The sequence below is a fragment of the Calidris pugnax genome, unplaced genomic scaffold (assembly GCF_001431845.1).
Source record: "Calidris pugnax isolate Ruff unplaced genomic scaffold, ASM143184v1 scaffold187, whole genome shotgun sequence".
Taxonomy (NCBI): domain Eukaryota; kingdom Metazoa; phylum Chordata; class Aves; order Charadriiformes; family Scolopacidae; genus Calidris; species Calidris pugnax.
In genome coordinates, this window is record NW_015090969.1 from 472,057 (window position 1) to 488,506 (window position 16,450).

Below are 16,450 nucleotides of genomic sequence, written 5' to 3' on the forward strand. Positions count from 1 at the left end.
TTGAGCTGATCTTTTAAGCCCCAGATTTGCCTAAGCCTTGCAGGAGCAACAGATAGGAAAACCTATGGAAAAAGCTGGTTTTTGCTGCTTCATGTTAACTCTTTGGCCAGATGGGAAGCTTTTAAGGACCATTTGAATGGGAATGGAGTGATAGAGTTAAAGAAAAAACTGAGAAACATTGGCAGACAGATACCAGAAAAAATGAGTGAAGGACTGCAGCAAAAATACACTTTCTCATAGAGTTAAAGAAAAAACTGAGAAACGTTGGCAGACAAATATCAGAAAAAACGAGTGAAGGACTGCAGCAAAAATACACTTTCTTGATTACATGAGTTTGCAAGGAATATGTCTGTCTCTCTTGCTGGTGGTTTTGTGTTTTTACATTTTTAAAGGAGGTTAAATTTTGTCTGCTGGGAAGTTAACTTTGTAAATTTGTAGTGCTTACTGCTCTCTTTTATAACGTGCCAGAGTGCCTTGCAATTTTTTTATTTTTATTAAATTGGTGTTGTTTGTTATAGAGCAAATGCTTCTATCCACAGCTCTCACTGATTCACCCCATAACCTGTAGACAGTAAACAGGAGGAACACTGAAAAAGAAAGAATAGTAGTTGGACCTTTACCTTTGTGATACTGTTAAGAGTTTTTGTGGCTATCTCTGAGCCTCTGTTATCTTCTCAAATGGGTCTACCTTTTCTTTTCATACCTACAGACATAAAAGGTCTGATCTTCATCAGTTTGAGCTCTTTCCCTGTTGGAAATTGCTCTCGACGGTCTGTCATAAAAGGCTCTCACAGCTCGGGCTGGCTGTGGGATGAGTTCTCTAAGTGTTCATTAAGCCAGCAGACAGAGGCCACTCGAGATTACTCATGAAAAACCATAGCCATAAAGTTTACATATGCTTTTAATCCTGGCACGGGGTCCTTTTGACACTGCTCCAAAATTTGTCAGTCATTGGCTGACTTGTGGATGTCTTGGGGCTGTTGAAGGGGGGATTTCTTGTCTCTTCTGGATTTTTGCCTTTTTTTTTTTTTTTTTTTTTTTTAAAAGCATGGAAGATATTGCCACAGTGCAACTAAATTTTTATTTGCTTTAACTGTTAAAGCCTAAGAAGAGAATACATGGCTGAGTTACTTTTATTTCCTTCTTTCTTTCTTTTTTTTTTTCATTTGAATGCGTTATGCCCCAGTGTGCTGCCTAGGAGTTGATGAGAATTTCGAGCGTGGTTTTTTTTTTTTTTTTTCCAACCTAAAAATAAAAAGCCAATTACGTGTAACAAAACCAACCTGGCAAGTTGACTGTGGCATCTGCCTTACATAAGGAAGAAAAGAGTTTCTAGGAAAGAGGCCCCAGCACGTATCCTTTCTAAGGAGGCCACTGGTTATTCGCGGGTGCTGCGGAGCTGATGGGCCTGTCAGATGTCTAATGGGCTGTCTGGTGACAAAAAAACTAAGCAGGAGCAGGTGAAGCTGGTTAACCACAAGGAATCTCTTTGTAGTCCAAGAAGCAGACATCAGAAAAGCATTAAAAGATACCTTTAAGTTTTGCAAACCAAATATGTATCGCTCTCAGGCAAGAGCTTCCACAAATGAAGAGCTCCTTGGCTCTTAGAAATGTTATTGTAAATTTTTTGCATGTTGAGGGAGCTGAAAAATAATGAATGAAATGGCATGTGGCTGAGCAACTCTTAAAACTGTCAAATGACAAAATTGTCATAGTCTGTCTCTCCTCTGTACGTTGTAGATGGCATATCTAAGGTAAGGAGCTGCTTGTAGCTCCTTGTAGGTAGGTGAAAACACAAGCAGCCCATGAGATCTTCAGCCTGGTGGTCTCCAAGCCCAGGCTGGATGGGGCTTGGAGCAACCTGGTCTGGTGGGAGGTGTCTCTGCCCGGGGCAGGGGTTGGAACAAGATGATCTTTAAGGTCCCTTCCAATTTAAAAAAACACAACAGTGTGCAATGAGGCAAACTGTCAGCCCGCTCTCAGCAGCAGAATGGGGTGGGGATTTGCAGTTTTACCATCAGAAAAATAGTATCCTGGTATTAGTGTCCCTTTATGTGACTAGAACTACTTGAAACTTTCAAGACAGTTTACTTTGTGTAAGCTGGACTTTGGACTTAAATCCCATGGCCGTATTCCAGAGAATTAGAAAGGCAATAAACTACTGTGAGGCAAACCAAGTAGGGCAATAGAGACAAGGTGTGTTTGAGGTGCAGTGTATGTATTTCAGCCTGAAGCTGTAAGACTGTCATCTATAGGATTAAAGGAATTTAAGGAGTTTCATCTTCCCATTCACAGGCACGAAAGTGTTGTGAGGTAACACCGTATTGGGCTTTATTTTTCCCCTCCCTCAGTACTCAAGGACAGGCTTTATCTAGAAGTTGCAGATGCCCCATGATCTCTCCTGTATGAGTGAAATATCTAACTGGAGAAAATAGAGAAAAGAACCAAAATGAGAGGAGAGTTGCCAGCGTTACGTGGCCCTTGGGAATGGCGTCGGGGAGTTCACGCTGGCCACAGGCCAGGCCTGAGGTCGCAGGCCCATTGTTGTTTGGGAGCGGGACAGGCCCTCGGTGACAGGAAATCCATTGTCCCTGTTTGCTCCCCAAAAGACTTGACGCAAAAGCTGTGGGTGAAATAAGTGTGAAATAAACCCATACCCCACGGTCAGATTCATCAGTACCAGAGGCCTCTCTTACTCTCTGGGCTGAAAAACTTTTCCCAAAGCAGGGAAAAAACAGCCCTTCTCAGAGTCTGGCAGGGAAGGGATCACACCTATTGGTCCTTACCTTCTTGAGGAGGGACTTTATTAATTGCAGCCACATTAATTCTAGAGTCGGATAAAGTATATCAGTGACTTCTGATACAACTGGAACCAGGATAACAACCGCTCTTGTGCTTAAAGCACACACTATAGAGTGTGCAAAGCAGCTGGCGGGGCTCTTCCCTCCACAGTTCAACAGAGAGTCCTTCTCTTGTGTGGGGAAGGTGGGATATGGGCAGCATCCCCAGGCTGGGTGGACATGAGTAAGAGCAAAGCTGTGGGGACTTGTGGCTGAACTTGTACGGAGACAATTCAGGCAGGATTTGCCCGGGTTTAACACGTCGTGGTTTAGTTGCTTGTGCACCCCCTCAGCAGTCTTTGGCTTTAGCAGAGCTACATTCTCTTACTTTTCCCCAAGGAGTAAATCCATACATTGAAAATTAACATTCAGGACAGCTCTAACCCAAGAGGTAACTTGCCCATCCCATGGCAGCTTAAGCCTAAGACCACAAATCACAGGAGAAAGCAGCATCGTTAAAAGCTTGGTTGCATTTTTTAGAGATAACTTTTTTTTCAAAGTAAGATTTGTTAGTTTGTGTCTTTCCTCAAGTTGCAAATAAGCTGAAAATAAAATTTCCGTACCTCCTTCAGTGGGGAATCCACAGTTCCCTTGGGTCACAACCGAGCGGAGATGGTTTCTGAAGGAAAGGACCACAAAACCATAAAGAGCAATATGGGCTTCGGGGTTTTTATAACTTGGATATTACCAATCTGAGGATGTTACTGAAGGATCAACAAAAGTTGAGTTGATTTTTGTGGAGCTGAGCAGCCTTTCAACTAGAAAGACACTTGCTGTGGAGCAAGAGCACAGTCATGTAGAACACAATCTGTTTGCTGAAGTAGGTGGACACACCTTGAGAGACTAATTAGTGCTGGTATTTGCTGTGCTGAAGTGGGTGGACACACCTTGAGAGACTAATTAGTGCTGGTATTTGCTCAACCTCTGTAGAAATTGCACTGGAGCCAGGTGAAGCCCAGAGTCAGTTACAATGTGTGCAGGTGACATTAATTACTCCTAATTGATGAAATGGGCTGGTACTGGAGAAATAGCCCTTATGTGGCAGTTTCCAGTGGGACAGCCAAATATGCCACAGAAGAGAAAAAGGTGGGGACAGTAAATTTGGGTGACTCCTGGATGTGTTCAATATCATCAGTGCGTATCAGGGGAGGGGCTTGCCTTAAGCTATAAAATTGTTAAATTGGTGTATTGACCCCTGTTCCTTTGAGCTGCCTTCTCTTACCTTTCACTTGGGACATTGTCTTGTTCCCTAAGAGCAAGATGAGCTTTTTCTTTTATGGGTGTGTGTGGAGGGGAGCAGGAACATCGGGTTTTGCTTGTAATAGAGCATTTTTCCTTTAGATGATATAATTAAGGAAAGAGAGAGACTGTGAAAGAAGCCGGGGGTGGGTATAAACTCCCAAATTCACGGACTTTGAAGATCTGCTCAAGATTACAGAGTTCCCCAGGTGCTCTTTTATTCAATTCCTTATTTGCTGTCAGCAAAGCTTGTTACAAAGCAGAATCGAAAGGTTTTTTCCTGATTATTGGAACTCATACACCACAGTACTGGAGAGGAAACCAGCAGGTCTTTTGGCTGAAGCCAGGCTGCTTCAACCTGCTTCTAAAGGTTATGGAGTACCAGCAGGTACCAGAAATGACTCTCAAACCTCTGTAGAGAACTTCTTCAGTGTGAGAGGAGGCTGGCAGGGTAAAAATCCCTCTTTTTTTTTTTTTTTTTCTTTGAGCTGATCTTTTAAGCCCCAGATTTGCCTAAGCCTTGCAGGAGCAACAGATAGGAAAACCTATGGAAAAAGCTGGTTTTTGCTGCTTCATGTTAACTCTTTGGCCAGATGGGAAGCTTTTAAGGACCATTTGAATGGGAATGGAGTGATAAATTGGAGGGAAATCTTCTCCTGCTTTTATGTCTTGCACTTACCAATGAGCTTGGTCTGTTTTCCACTTCCTCTGCTCGGCAGTGTCTTGGCTTGCAGCGGGACTGGGCACCAGTATTTCCAAGAATATTTGACTTGAGCCTTCCTCTGCTGAAACCCCTTTGGCTTCAGAGGGAGCAATTAAATTACTCAATGCCATTTGGATGTCCCACCTTTCATGCCTGGGAAGCGTTGTCTTCCCGAGGCTGCCTCAGTCTGCTCGAGGTCTGTAGTCCTTTGACTTGGGTCCACAGGCTGAGCCAGACCATAACCCCGACAAAAGACCATCCTTTCTTGGGGAAATATATTTTCTTTTGAAAATTTGAATGCACTGGAAGAAAGTTTCTAATTTTTAAATCACTCTGATACCAGTACGATGCCGCACCGTTTTGTTGATGTACAGTTTGGAGCATATTGCAGACAACTCTGCTGGTTTCATCAGGGCTAGAGAGACCCTGACAGAGTCAGGAAGAAGGAGAGTTGGGCTGGGTGTAAGTTCACAGCACTGGGCTTCTGTGGTACTGAAGGCAGGTTTGTGATCTGCTCTTTCTAAGGCTTTCTGTTTCTTCCTTTTCTCTCCTTTTATTTTCTCTTCTTAGGGTACTGGCTACCTAAAAGTGATCCCACGTTTTGTAGTAAAGCTAAACTTAACTCTTTTTTTAAAACTTTCTCCAGGTATGAAGATGGTTAAGTGACACCCCACTTGCTAAGTGACTAAGATCTTTGAGTATTTGTGTTTGCTCCAAAGGTTTCAGGGGTGATGTAGCTTTCTAGCTGCGGTCCATTAAAATCTGTCAAGTAATTTCACTGAATTTTCACTGAATTTTCACTGAATTTCTAGAGTTGGAAGTTAAGCCCCAGATTCGCCTAAGCCTTGCAGGAGCAACAGATGGGAAAACCTATGGAAAAAGCTGGTTTTTGCTGCTTCATGTTAACTCTTTGGCCAGATGGGAAGCTTTTAAGGACCATTTGAATGGGAATGGAGTGATAAATTGGAGGGAAATCTTCTCCTGCTTTTATGTCTTGCACTTACCAATGAGCTTGGTCTGTTTTCCACTTCCTCTGCTCGGCAGTGTCTTGGCTTGCAGCGGGACTGGGCACCAGTATTTCCAAGAATATTTGACTTGAGCCTTCCTCTGCTGAAACCTCCTTGGTTTCAGAGGGAGCAATTAAATCACTCAATGCCATTTGAATGTCCCACCTTTCATGCCTGGGAAGCGTTGTCTTCCCGAGGCTGCCTCAGTCTGCTCAAGGTCTGTAGTCCTTTGACTTGGGTCCACAGGCTGAGTCAAACCATAACCCCGACAGAAGACCATCGTCTCTTGGGGAAATGTATTTTCTTTTCCTTTGGCTTCAGAGGGAGCAATTAAATTACTCAATGCCATTTGGATGTCCCACCTTTCATGCCTGGGAAGCGTTGTCTTCCCGAGGCTGCCTCAGTCTGCTCAAGGTCTGTAGTCCTTTGACTTGGGTCCACAGGCTGAGCCAGACCATAACCCCGACAAAAGACCATCCTTTCTTGGGGAAATATATTTTCTTTTGAAAATTTGAATGCACTGGAAGAAAGTTTCTAATTTTTAAATCACTCTGATACCAGTACGATGCCGCACCGTTTTGTTGATGTACAGTTTGGAGCATATTGCAGACAACTCTGCTGGTTTCATCAGGGCTAGAGAGACCCTGACAGAGTCAGGAAGTCAAACCATAACCCCGACAGAAGACCATCGTCTCTTGGGGAAATGTATTTTCTTTTGAAAATTTGAGATTGAGCGCACTGGAAGAAAGTATCTGATTTTTAAATCACTCTGATGCCAGTATGATTCCACACCGTTTTGTTGATGTACAGTTTGGAGCGTATTGCAGACAACTCTACTGGTTTCATCGGGGCTAGAGAGACCCTGACAGAGTCAGGAAGAAGGAGAGTTGGGCTGGGTGTAAGTTCACAGCACTGGGCTTCTGTGGTACTGAAGGCAGGTTTGTGGTCTGCTCTTTCTAAGGTTTTCTGTTTCTTCCTTTTCTCTCCTTTTCTTTTCTCTTTTTAGGGTACTGGCTACCTAAAAGTGATCCCACGCTTTGTAGTAAAGCTAAACTTACTCTTTTTTTAAAACTTTCTCCAGGTATGAAGGTGGTCAAGTGACACCCCACTTGCTAAGTGACTAAGATGTTTGAGTATTTGTGTTTGCTCCAAAAGTTTCAGGGGTGATGTAGCTTTCTAGCTGCGGTCCATTAAAATCTGTCAAGTAATTAAAGTTTGGTGATTAAAGTGAGCCCAAGGAATGAAGCAGAACAATATTTCAAATCAGTGGCTTTTATTTCATCCCCCTTTTCCTTCCTGAGGGCCCGTGATTCATTTTGCTTTATATTTTGGGCAGATCTGCAGCCTGTCACCTACTGCGAGCCGGCTTTCTGGTGCTCCATATCCTACTACGAGCTCAACCAGCGAGTGGGAGAGACCTTCCACGCCTCCCAGCCCTCCATGACCGTGGATGGGTTCACCGACCCGTCGAATTCGGAACGTTTCTGCCTCGGTTTGCTCTCCAACGTGAACAGAAACGCGGCCGTGGAGCTCACGAGACGACACATCGGTAATTCCTATTTTCCTTCTTTCAGTCTTTCAAGGTGGAAGCTCTTAATTTTGCTAATTGGCATGCAGCTTGGTCAGTTTTAGACCACTGCGGTGTTTTTTTAGCAGGATAATCTTCCGGAAAGGAACACTAATTGTATTTTTTCATAAATTCATAGTTTTTCATAAAAGTATAATGAGGATGTTATGGGAGACAGTGTCAAAAGCCTTGCTGAAGTCAAGGTAGATGACATCTGCTGCCCTCCCCTCATCCAACCAACCGGTTATGGCATCATAGAAGGCTATCAGATTGGTCATACATGATTTACCCTTGGTAAACCCGTGTTGCCCACTTCCAATAACCCCCCACTCTTCAACTTGTTTGGAGATGACATCTAGTATGAGTCTCTCCATCACCTTCCCAGGGACAGAGGTGAGACTAACTGGTCTGTAATTAAAGTTTGGTGATTAAAGTGAGCCCAAGGAATGAAGCAGAACAATATTTCAAATCAGTGGCTTTTATTTCATCCCCCTTTTCCTTCCTGAGGGCCCGTGATTCATTTTGCTTTATATTTTGGGCAGATCTGCAGCCTGTCACCTACTGCGAGCCGGCTTTCTGGTGCTCCATATCCTACTACGAGCTCAACCAGCGAGTGGGAGAGACCTTCCACGCCTCCCAGCCCTCCATGACCGTGGATGGTTTCACCGACCCGTCGAATTCGGAACGTTTCTGCCTCGGTTTGCTCTCCAACGTGAACAGAAACGCGGCCGTGGAGCTCACGAGACGACACATCGGTAATTCCTATTTTCCTTCTTTCAGTCTTTCAAGGTGGAAGCTCTTAATTTTGCTAATTGGCATGCAGCTTGGTCAGTTTTAGACCACTGCGGTGTTTTTTTAGCAGGATAATCTTCCGGAAAGGAACACTAATTGTATTTTTTCATAAATTCATAGTTTTTCATAAAAGTATAATTAAAAAAAATGCACCGAGAAACACTAAAATCGCTGCATGGAACAGAGAGGGAATTTAGACATTCACATACACTTCTCTGGGTTTGGAGGGATGTGAGGGATAATCTTGTGTATTCCTTTTTCCTCCTGCACTGGTTTGTTTACTAACTGTTCTTTTATAAACAGAAACTTAGTTCCTTGCTTCTCATCTCAATTTTCACTTTTCCTGCTTATACTTCAAGGCAATATTCAATTTTGTTTCCAGTTAAACTTGCCCTAAATAGAAAAACCCAAATTTATGCAATTTTAATAAAAGGCAAAATTACCTTTGCTGTGTTTTCTGCTGACTTCTATCAAAAATGAACCTGCTTTTTATCCTGATTTTGCTCCCCGTTCCTGAGCAGTCGACTTCATACAGTACAATCTTTCCTTACTTGGTTTTAATATGATTTCTAGCACCACAAAATCCAACCAAGATGCAGAAATCACTCCTTAAATTCAGCAGGCTCCTTCTGCTCTGTGGAAGAATGAAAGCAAGATATTCAAATAGGAGCATGAGACCACAGCAAATGTTTATTTGAGCAACAAAAATGTATTCCTGAAATTTGTTTCTTTATTAACTGAGATTTTAATAGCTTGCATAAACTCCTATGGGAAATGGAGGTTTGTCTTTGTATACAATGTCATCTCAAGCAAAAGGCAATGATTTGAAAACGTTGTATAATTAAATTCCAAATCACTAAGCAAATAAACAGGCGTTTCCAGCTGCGATGACTTTGAGAAAAGGTTGAAAGCCCTGTGTTTGAAACCATATGTTGAATATGGTGGAAAACCATAAACTGTTAGAATGTTCATATGGAAAATATCAGCGACGTGTATGTTTGGGGTACACAGGCTGTGAGATAGGAAATTTATGCAGTCCAGGCTGTGATGGATGGTGGGGCCAGAGAGTGCAATTCTGAATTTATAAATTGCTCCTCTTGCCTTGGCTGAACTCGCTCCCGGAGCAGGTTTCTTGCTCCCTAGTGGGGCGAAAGAGGTGGTTTTCATTTTCCATCATTCATCGTTGAGCTGCTTGTTGAGAGCTGTCTCCTGCAGAGGGTCTCTGTGTCTCTACCAGCTCTTCTTTTCAGGCTGGATATTAGGAAAAATTTTTTCACTGAAAGGGTTCTCAGGCATTGGAATGGGCTGCCCAGGGAGGTGGTTGAGGCACCATCCCTGGAGGTGTTCAAAAGCCGGGTTGATGTAGTGCTGGGAGGTCTGGTTTAGTGATGATGCTCCTTGTTTGTTGTGTGGGTGTCTATTTTTGTCAGTTGGGTTGACGGTTGGACAAGATGATCTTTAAGGTCCCTTCCAACCTAGAAGATTCTGTGATTCTCGTGGATTTTGCCGGTGGTTGTTCCGAGCTAAACCAAACCCTTTGCCCTGTGTTTCCCAGGAAGAGGAGTCAGACTCTACTACATTGGCGGCGAGGTGTTTGCCGAGTGCCTTAGTGACAGTGCCATTTTTGTCCAGTCTCCCAACTGCAACCAGCGCTACGGCTGGCACCCAGCCACAGTGTGCAAGATCCCACCAGGTAAGGAAGGGGTGCCTTAGCCAGGATCTCCATGGGCTTCATCTTCTGCAGCTGATGGCTCACTATGGAGAGTGAGCTCCTTGTCCGGGTGGGCAGGGATTTGCTGAGCTGCATTCTTGGTGATAATCAGCAACTTGAACCCTATTTATATAGTAATCTATATTTTCTATATAATAATATGTAAAAATAATATGTACCATAATATAATAACAATAATAATCAACCTGACAACTTGAGCAGGGCATTTTTTATAGGTTGAAGGATAAGGGAAGGATTTTTTTATAGGTTGAAGGATAAAGGAAGCTACTATATTCCTGTTCCAGTGTCTCACCACCCTCACAGCAAAGAATTTCTTTCTGGTATCTAATCTAAATCTCCCCTCTTCCAATTTAAAACCTTTACCCCTTGTCCTCTCACTACACTCCCTGACAAAGACTCCCTCCCCAGCTCTCCTGTAGCCCCTTCAGATACTGGAAGGGGCTATAAGATCTCCTTGGAGCCTTCTCCAGGCTTAACAACCCCAGCTTTCTCAGCCTGTCAAGAATATAACACAATAGATTTAAATTGTTACTTTTTTCTCTTCCAAGAATATAACATAAGAAATTTTTCTTAATTTAGATTCACCCATAATAGATTTAAATTGTTACTTTTTTCTCTTCTGTAATAAAGCTTCCACCCCTCACCCCCTCCTTGTGAATTATTTTTAATCTAGGGAAATCGCGTTTGCAGGCACCTTGTTGTTCTGGTTACAGCAAACGTATGTCTAAAGTATTTTGTAAGATTACAGGAGAATTTATTGCATCTATCTAGGAAGAAACTACTTTTTTGTTAGATATGTGCAAAAGAGCTAGGATGAGAGGATGCCATTTGAAAGGGAATTCAGCTATTTAGCCAGGCCTAAAAAAGCTCATTTTTTTACAGTTAGAAGTATGTATATTTTTAAAAAATAGATGTTTTTTGTTTAGAAATATTTGAATAAAGATTGTTTGTCTTTTGAGAAGAGATCTGTACATGGCAAGCTCTGGCCCATCTTACTGGGTTTCGTTTCTGGGATACTTAGGAAGCAGCTGCCAGTGTTGCAACCATGACTTAATTCTCCAGCCACATCACAGGAGTCCACCCCGGCTGGAGTCAACATCTGAAGACATAAACAACCCACTGGTTTCCGCTGGGGATTCATCTCCGGCACATTTTATTGCACTCCCTCTCTCCCCACTTCTTACCACAGCCTTTGGCCCCCTTCTCAGGCTCATCTTCAAATCTTTGCTGGGTTTGAAGCGGCGTCTTCATTCCCTCGTTGACGGGACCGAGTGGGACCCACTCCTCCCAGTCACAGTCGTGGAGAGACCTGTTCCCATCTGGTCCACAAGTCTGACCACCTTGGAAGTCTCATCCTGAAGTTTCTTCTTGTGGCGTCTTCATTCCCTCGTTGACGGGACCGAGTGGGACCCACTCCTCCCAGTCACAGTCGTGGAGAGACCTGTTCCCATCTGGTCCACAAGTCTGACCACCTTGGAAGTCTCATCCTGAAGTTTCTTCTTGTCTCCCCATAGCTCTTTCTCTGTGCTCACCCTGACCCTGATGCTCTCAAGCATCTTATTTTCCCTCCTTGGACGTGATATGCCTGACACAGCTTCCCTTCCAACTCCCTGTGAGATACGGGGCTCTTGGGCTGTGCTTTTTTTATTTAACTTCACAAAAACTGGGTAGTTGTTTCTGCAGCTGCTGAGCTGTTGCGCCCGGTTCCAGTCTGCTCCGTGCAGTTCACCCCAAACCAGATGACAGAGCGAGTCCAGCCCAAGAGAGTAGGCTCACAAGTGATTTTTGAGGAAAATACAATTCATCGCAGGCCAAATGGTTGTTTTTTTCAGACTTGGCCCATGTGTCATCCCAACCGAGCACCAGCTGCGTGCCAAGAGTCAGAGTTCTAACTTGTTTATGGTTATCTGGGAGAAAGCAAGCGGAGCAAGGCTTTTTTTAAGTACTATGTATTTATTTATTTATTTAAACGATGAAGGATGTGGTTATGTTTTGCCTTTATCACTTCAAAACCAGTTGAATAAGAAGTTGATCTCAGTCTTTCAGCTGGGACTAAACACTGGGGGAAGACTCCAGTTTTAAAGGAAGACGCTTTGGCTCACAACAGTTAAATTTAAGCGAGGTTTCTAGCAGAAGCAGCTCTGAAACCAGCCTTTTTTACCCCCGTAACTGGTTTCTGGTTTGCCAGGGCGGTCTCACTGCAGAACTTCTCCATTGCTCCTGCTGAGGGACACCATGAAAAGCCAACACCAGTGAGTTCCTGGTTTTAGCCTGTGCGTTCCTTTCCTTCAGGCCCCGCAGCGACTGTGGTTGTTAAATGTTACGGTCATAATGAGGCTTCTAAATTACAATATGAGGGAAATGATTGTGAGGAGGGTTCCACATGAGGGTCCCAAGCCTGGTCTCATAGATGTGGGCACTAGAATTCCTCATTCTGTGTCCTGTGACATGGTTTTCTTCCTTTGCAGCGTGTGAGCTGTGGAGATGTGGCCACCTTGATTCCTTTCTCTGAAACGCTGTGTTTAAACAATCTGTGTGGAGTGTCACACGGGCTGAGAAGATGGGAAAAAGGCGTCGAGTTTCTTTCCATCCTCAGAAAGAAATGGATTTCTTCATCTCGTTAAGCTCATGCCTTGTTCTTCCCATGTTCTTTTTTTCACAGGGTGTAACTTGAAGATCTTTAACAACCAGGAGTTCGCCGCTCTCTTGGCGCAGTCGGTGAACCAGGGCTTCGAAGCCGTCTACCAGCTGACCAGGATGTGCACCATCCGAATGAGCTTTGTCAAGGGCTGGGGAGCAGAATACAGGTCAGGCCTTTTCCGTGACACTTTGCACGATGCTTGTGTTTGCTGGTGCCTCTCCTGTATCTCATGGTGTTCTGCAAAGCTGCTTGACTAACACGGGGGAAATTAGCCCTGTGTCTCCTCAGCAGCACGAGGAGGTTGGGTTCTTGAGGACATGTCCATCTCCCCTCTAGGTTTTCCCATCCTGTTTGTATAAAACACGTGGGGTGACACACTTGGAAGACCACCTGTACTTGGTCACAGTGTTGTACAAACTAAAAGCTTTATCTGAAGCGCAGTAGATAAATCCAGATGGCCTGTGTAGGAGCTATTATTCTTTTTTTTTTTTTAAATTACATGTATATTTTCTTAAAATGAGATGTGTATTTGATAGTTTGAGCATCTTATGACTACGCTGTTATCAGGACAGATCGATGGGAGTGCTTCCTAATAGATATGAGTAGGGTTTGATGCTTCTTAGATGAGGGACTAATGGGATATAAATAAGAGCAGGTTGGCTTGAAAACTTATATTTGGAAGAACTGTTAGAGTTGCTGAAAAATTATAGTTAAATCTCCTCATCCTTTCCTTAGACCTTGTCATTGGGCAATTGCTTAAATGTGAGGGGAAGCAGTGGGAGAAACAGGGTTGCTATTTTTCCCAGTGAATCATGGAATCATGGAATGGTTTGGGTTGGAAGGGACCTTAAAGCTCCCCCAGTGTCACCCCCTGCCCTGGGCAGGGACATGTCCCACCAGACCAGGTTGCTCCAAGCCCCCTCCAACCTCCAGGGATGGGGCAGCCACAGCTTCTCTGGGAATATTGAAGATAAAGCAGGAGATGTGGTAGGGTCTGACATTTGGGATCACTGAGGAGGTTATTTTGAGGACACGGGGACAGACAGTGTGAGGATGGAGCACTCCAGAGCCCGTGTTGCTGTCACTCTGCTGTATCCCCAAGCAATGTCCCCGAGTAGCACAGGGAGTGAAATCAGTGTTCAATAGTACACGTGGGGGAGGTGAAACTCCTTGGAAAACCAGTGTCGTTTTATGAGAGAGAAGGCTCCCAAGGATTTAAGCCGAATGCGATTTTGAAATATTTACTCGAGTGTCTCTACCCTTTAAATCTGTGGCTTTACTGGGAGCTGCGGGTGCAGTCCCTGCCTCGGTGCTCTCCCGCTTTCCTTCACTTCTCCAGATGTTTGGAGTCCATTTTGTTTTGAAACTCTCCTTGGCCCCGCCAGGCCCAGAGCGTTTCAGGCCTGGCTTGCAGCCACGGCTCCTAATGAGATCCAGATGAGCCCGACTTACGGAAAGTCGAGGATCTCATTAGAGCATTGTAGGCAGTGAAACCCTACGCTCCCGCCGGCCGCGCCGGGCTCCTCTCCCGCTCCCTCATTTCCTTGCCACAAAATACTACGTCTCATGGCCTTTGTCAGAGCACGGGTGTTTGTCCAACCCATCCCTATACGAAAACGTTTCTGCGTGCAGAGCGCCGCTCCAGGGAGTTCTGGTTCTGCAGCTTCCCCTTTTTGAGCTGTCTCATCGATGGGGTGTTCAGTGCTCTTGTGTGCCAGGGATTTGGTGGGGGGAATGTTGAGGGAGAAGGTGCATAAGCAGCCCGTGATACAGAGGTTCTCCTCCTGATGAGCTGGAGTCATGGAGAGCTTTGGGGGTTTGCCTTCCTGGAAGGGCTGGAGCCACCATGTTGGTGGTGAAGGTGGAGAGGCAGAATGGAGGTGGCCGGGATAGATTTGCAGAGGGCTCAAGCGTGGCAGCCCCACCAGCAGTGGGTTTCTCTACAGTGTCACTGGGACCATGGTTGGGCTGCTCGGTGTCCAACAGCTCCCAAGGCACTCTCTAATGGCAAACACCCTTGAGTCCCTGTATGGGACAGAACCTGCCCATACACCCACTCCTGGGGCATCACTGGAGCTGGAGATGGGTGGGAATGGGCAGGGACCTGCTGTCCTGCCCAGTTCAAAGGATGAGAGACACAGACTCATCAACAGGACGGGTTACAGCCCTCGGCCAAAGCCTCATGGAGCTGTACCCCAGAGCCTCTGCCCTGCCCTGAAGGGACACGGGTGGTTGTGGGACCTCCATGGAGCAGAGGGTCCCCTCTCCAGCAGCACTTTCTCCCCAGGCCCCACGGGCTTTGGCTTCTCCCTCCCACAAACAGATTCCAAGGGCAACTTCTGCAGGAAACGAGGGTGTAAAACAAGGCCGTTTCCAGGCTATTTCTCTCTCTTTGTAATCCTCCTCCTCCACAGCAGCTGTCCCTGCCTCTCTGTCTGCAGCCAGACTTGGGCCATCCCTGGGCCTGGGCCTTGGTCTCCCATCTCTTCCTGCTTTACCATCTGGAGACCCTCCAGGGGGTCTGGCCTCATGGAGAAGGCAGACAGGAGCGGGAGAGGGTGCTTTGTGCAGGGAAGGGTAAGAGCATGGTGGGTGCTGACCCAGCAAGGCGTCCTCCTCTGCTCTTTGCCTGCAGCCGCCAGCTCTTGAGGGGGTTTTAAAACGGGCAGTTTCTGTTTTTCTGGTGGGTTTTCCAACTTTTTATGCTCTGCAGCGTTGGGTGATGGAACATCAGTCTGCAGGAGCGCCCCGGCCCCAGCTTGGGCAGGGTTCAAACCTCCCAAATGGGGCAGAAAGGATGCTCGGGGGCAGCTCCGGCCACACAAGGGAGAGGGCTCTGAGGGAACGGCTAAATGGGGACCTCTCCATCACTTCCACCTTCTGCCAAAACCTAAAGGTGTGGTAAAAAGCATCACTCTCTACAACTGCTTGAAAGGACATTGTAGAGAGATGGGTGCTGGTCTCTTCTCCCAGGTAATTAGTGACAGAACAAGAGGGAATGGCTTCAAGCTCCAACACGGTAGGTTTAGACTGAACATTAGGAAAGAGTTTTTCACAGAAAGAGTGGTCAGAGACTGGAATAGGCTGCCCAGGGAGGTGGTTGAGTCACCATCCCTGGATGTGTTTAAGAGTCATTTAGATGTGGTGTTGGGGGATATGGTGTAGGGGAGAACTTTGTAGAGTGGGGTTGATGGTTGGACTTGATGATCCCAGGGGTCTTTTCCAACCTGAATGATTCTATTATCTAGTGGTTCTAGATTCTAGTGGTTGAGGCACCATCCCTGGAGGTGTTCAAAAGACGGGTTGACATGGTCCTCAGGAATATGGTTTAGTGGTGTGGGGTTGTTTTGTTTGTTTGTTTGTTTGTTTGTCTGTCAGAGTTAGGTTGATGGTTGGACTAGATGATCTTTAAGGTCCCTTCCAACCTAGATGATTCTATGATTCTATGATAGAGAAATTTAACATAGTTGGTAAAGCGCTTCCGTTGCTGTCTAATTAGGAGAGGCAAGGTCTGCGAAATAAAACTGAGGAATTTTGCTGGGATAAACCCCTTCCTTTCTCTTCGGGGAATCAGATGCTGCCTGTTTTCAGGAATCTTGAGGAGTAAATAGGTTCTGTAGCGAGTTGCTCCCTTGGGATGGTGAGAAATGTGAAGAGAAAAGACGGTGTTTTTACCAGAAGTTGGCAGCGTCGGCCAAAAAAGCATGTTAGAGAGGAGAGAGACATTCCTTGGGCCCCAAGTGCAGGACTGTTGTCTCAGCAGGAAGGAATGCTCCGGTAGCTGTGAAACCTTTTCACGTTTGTAAAGTTTTGTAAGTCACATTTATGTTCTTTTTTTTTTTTTTTTTTTTTTTTTTAAAAAAAAAAAAAAAAAAAAAAAAAAAAAAAAAAAAAAAAAAAAAAAAAGTTCTAGGAAAAATATTAAACCC

At 45.0% G+C, this 16,450-nt stretch overlaps 1 protein-coding gene across 1 annotated transcript in view; it reads left to right on the plus strand.

Annotated features, from left to right (window-relative positions):
• Positions 1-16,450, plus strand: part of SMAD3 (SMAD family member 3) — a gene marked incomplete at its 5' end in the record, with an annotated part of 91,205 nt that overhangs the window by 66,842 nt on the left and 7,913 nt on the right. Inside the window, 3 exons of the mRNA XM_014952680.1 lie at positions 7,126-7,338; positions 9,704-9,841; positions 12,543-12,687. Coding sequence (XP_014808166.1) covers positions 7,126-7,338; positions 9,704-9,841; positions 12,543-12,687 — 496 coding nt within the window. The remainder of the gene's footprint in view (positions 1-7,125; positions 7,339-9,703; positions 9,842-12,542; positions 12,688-16,450) is intronic.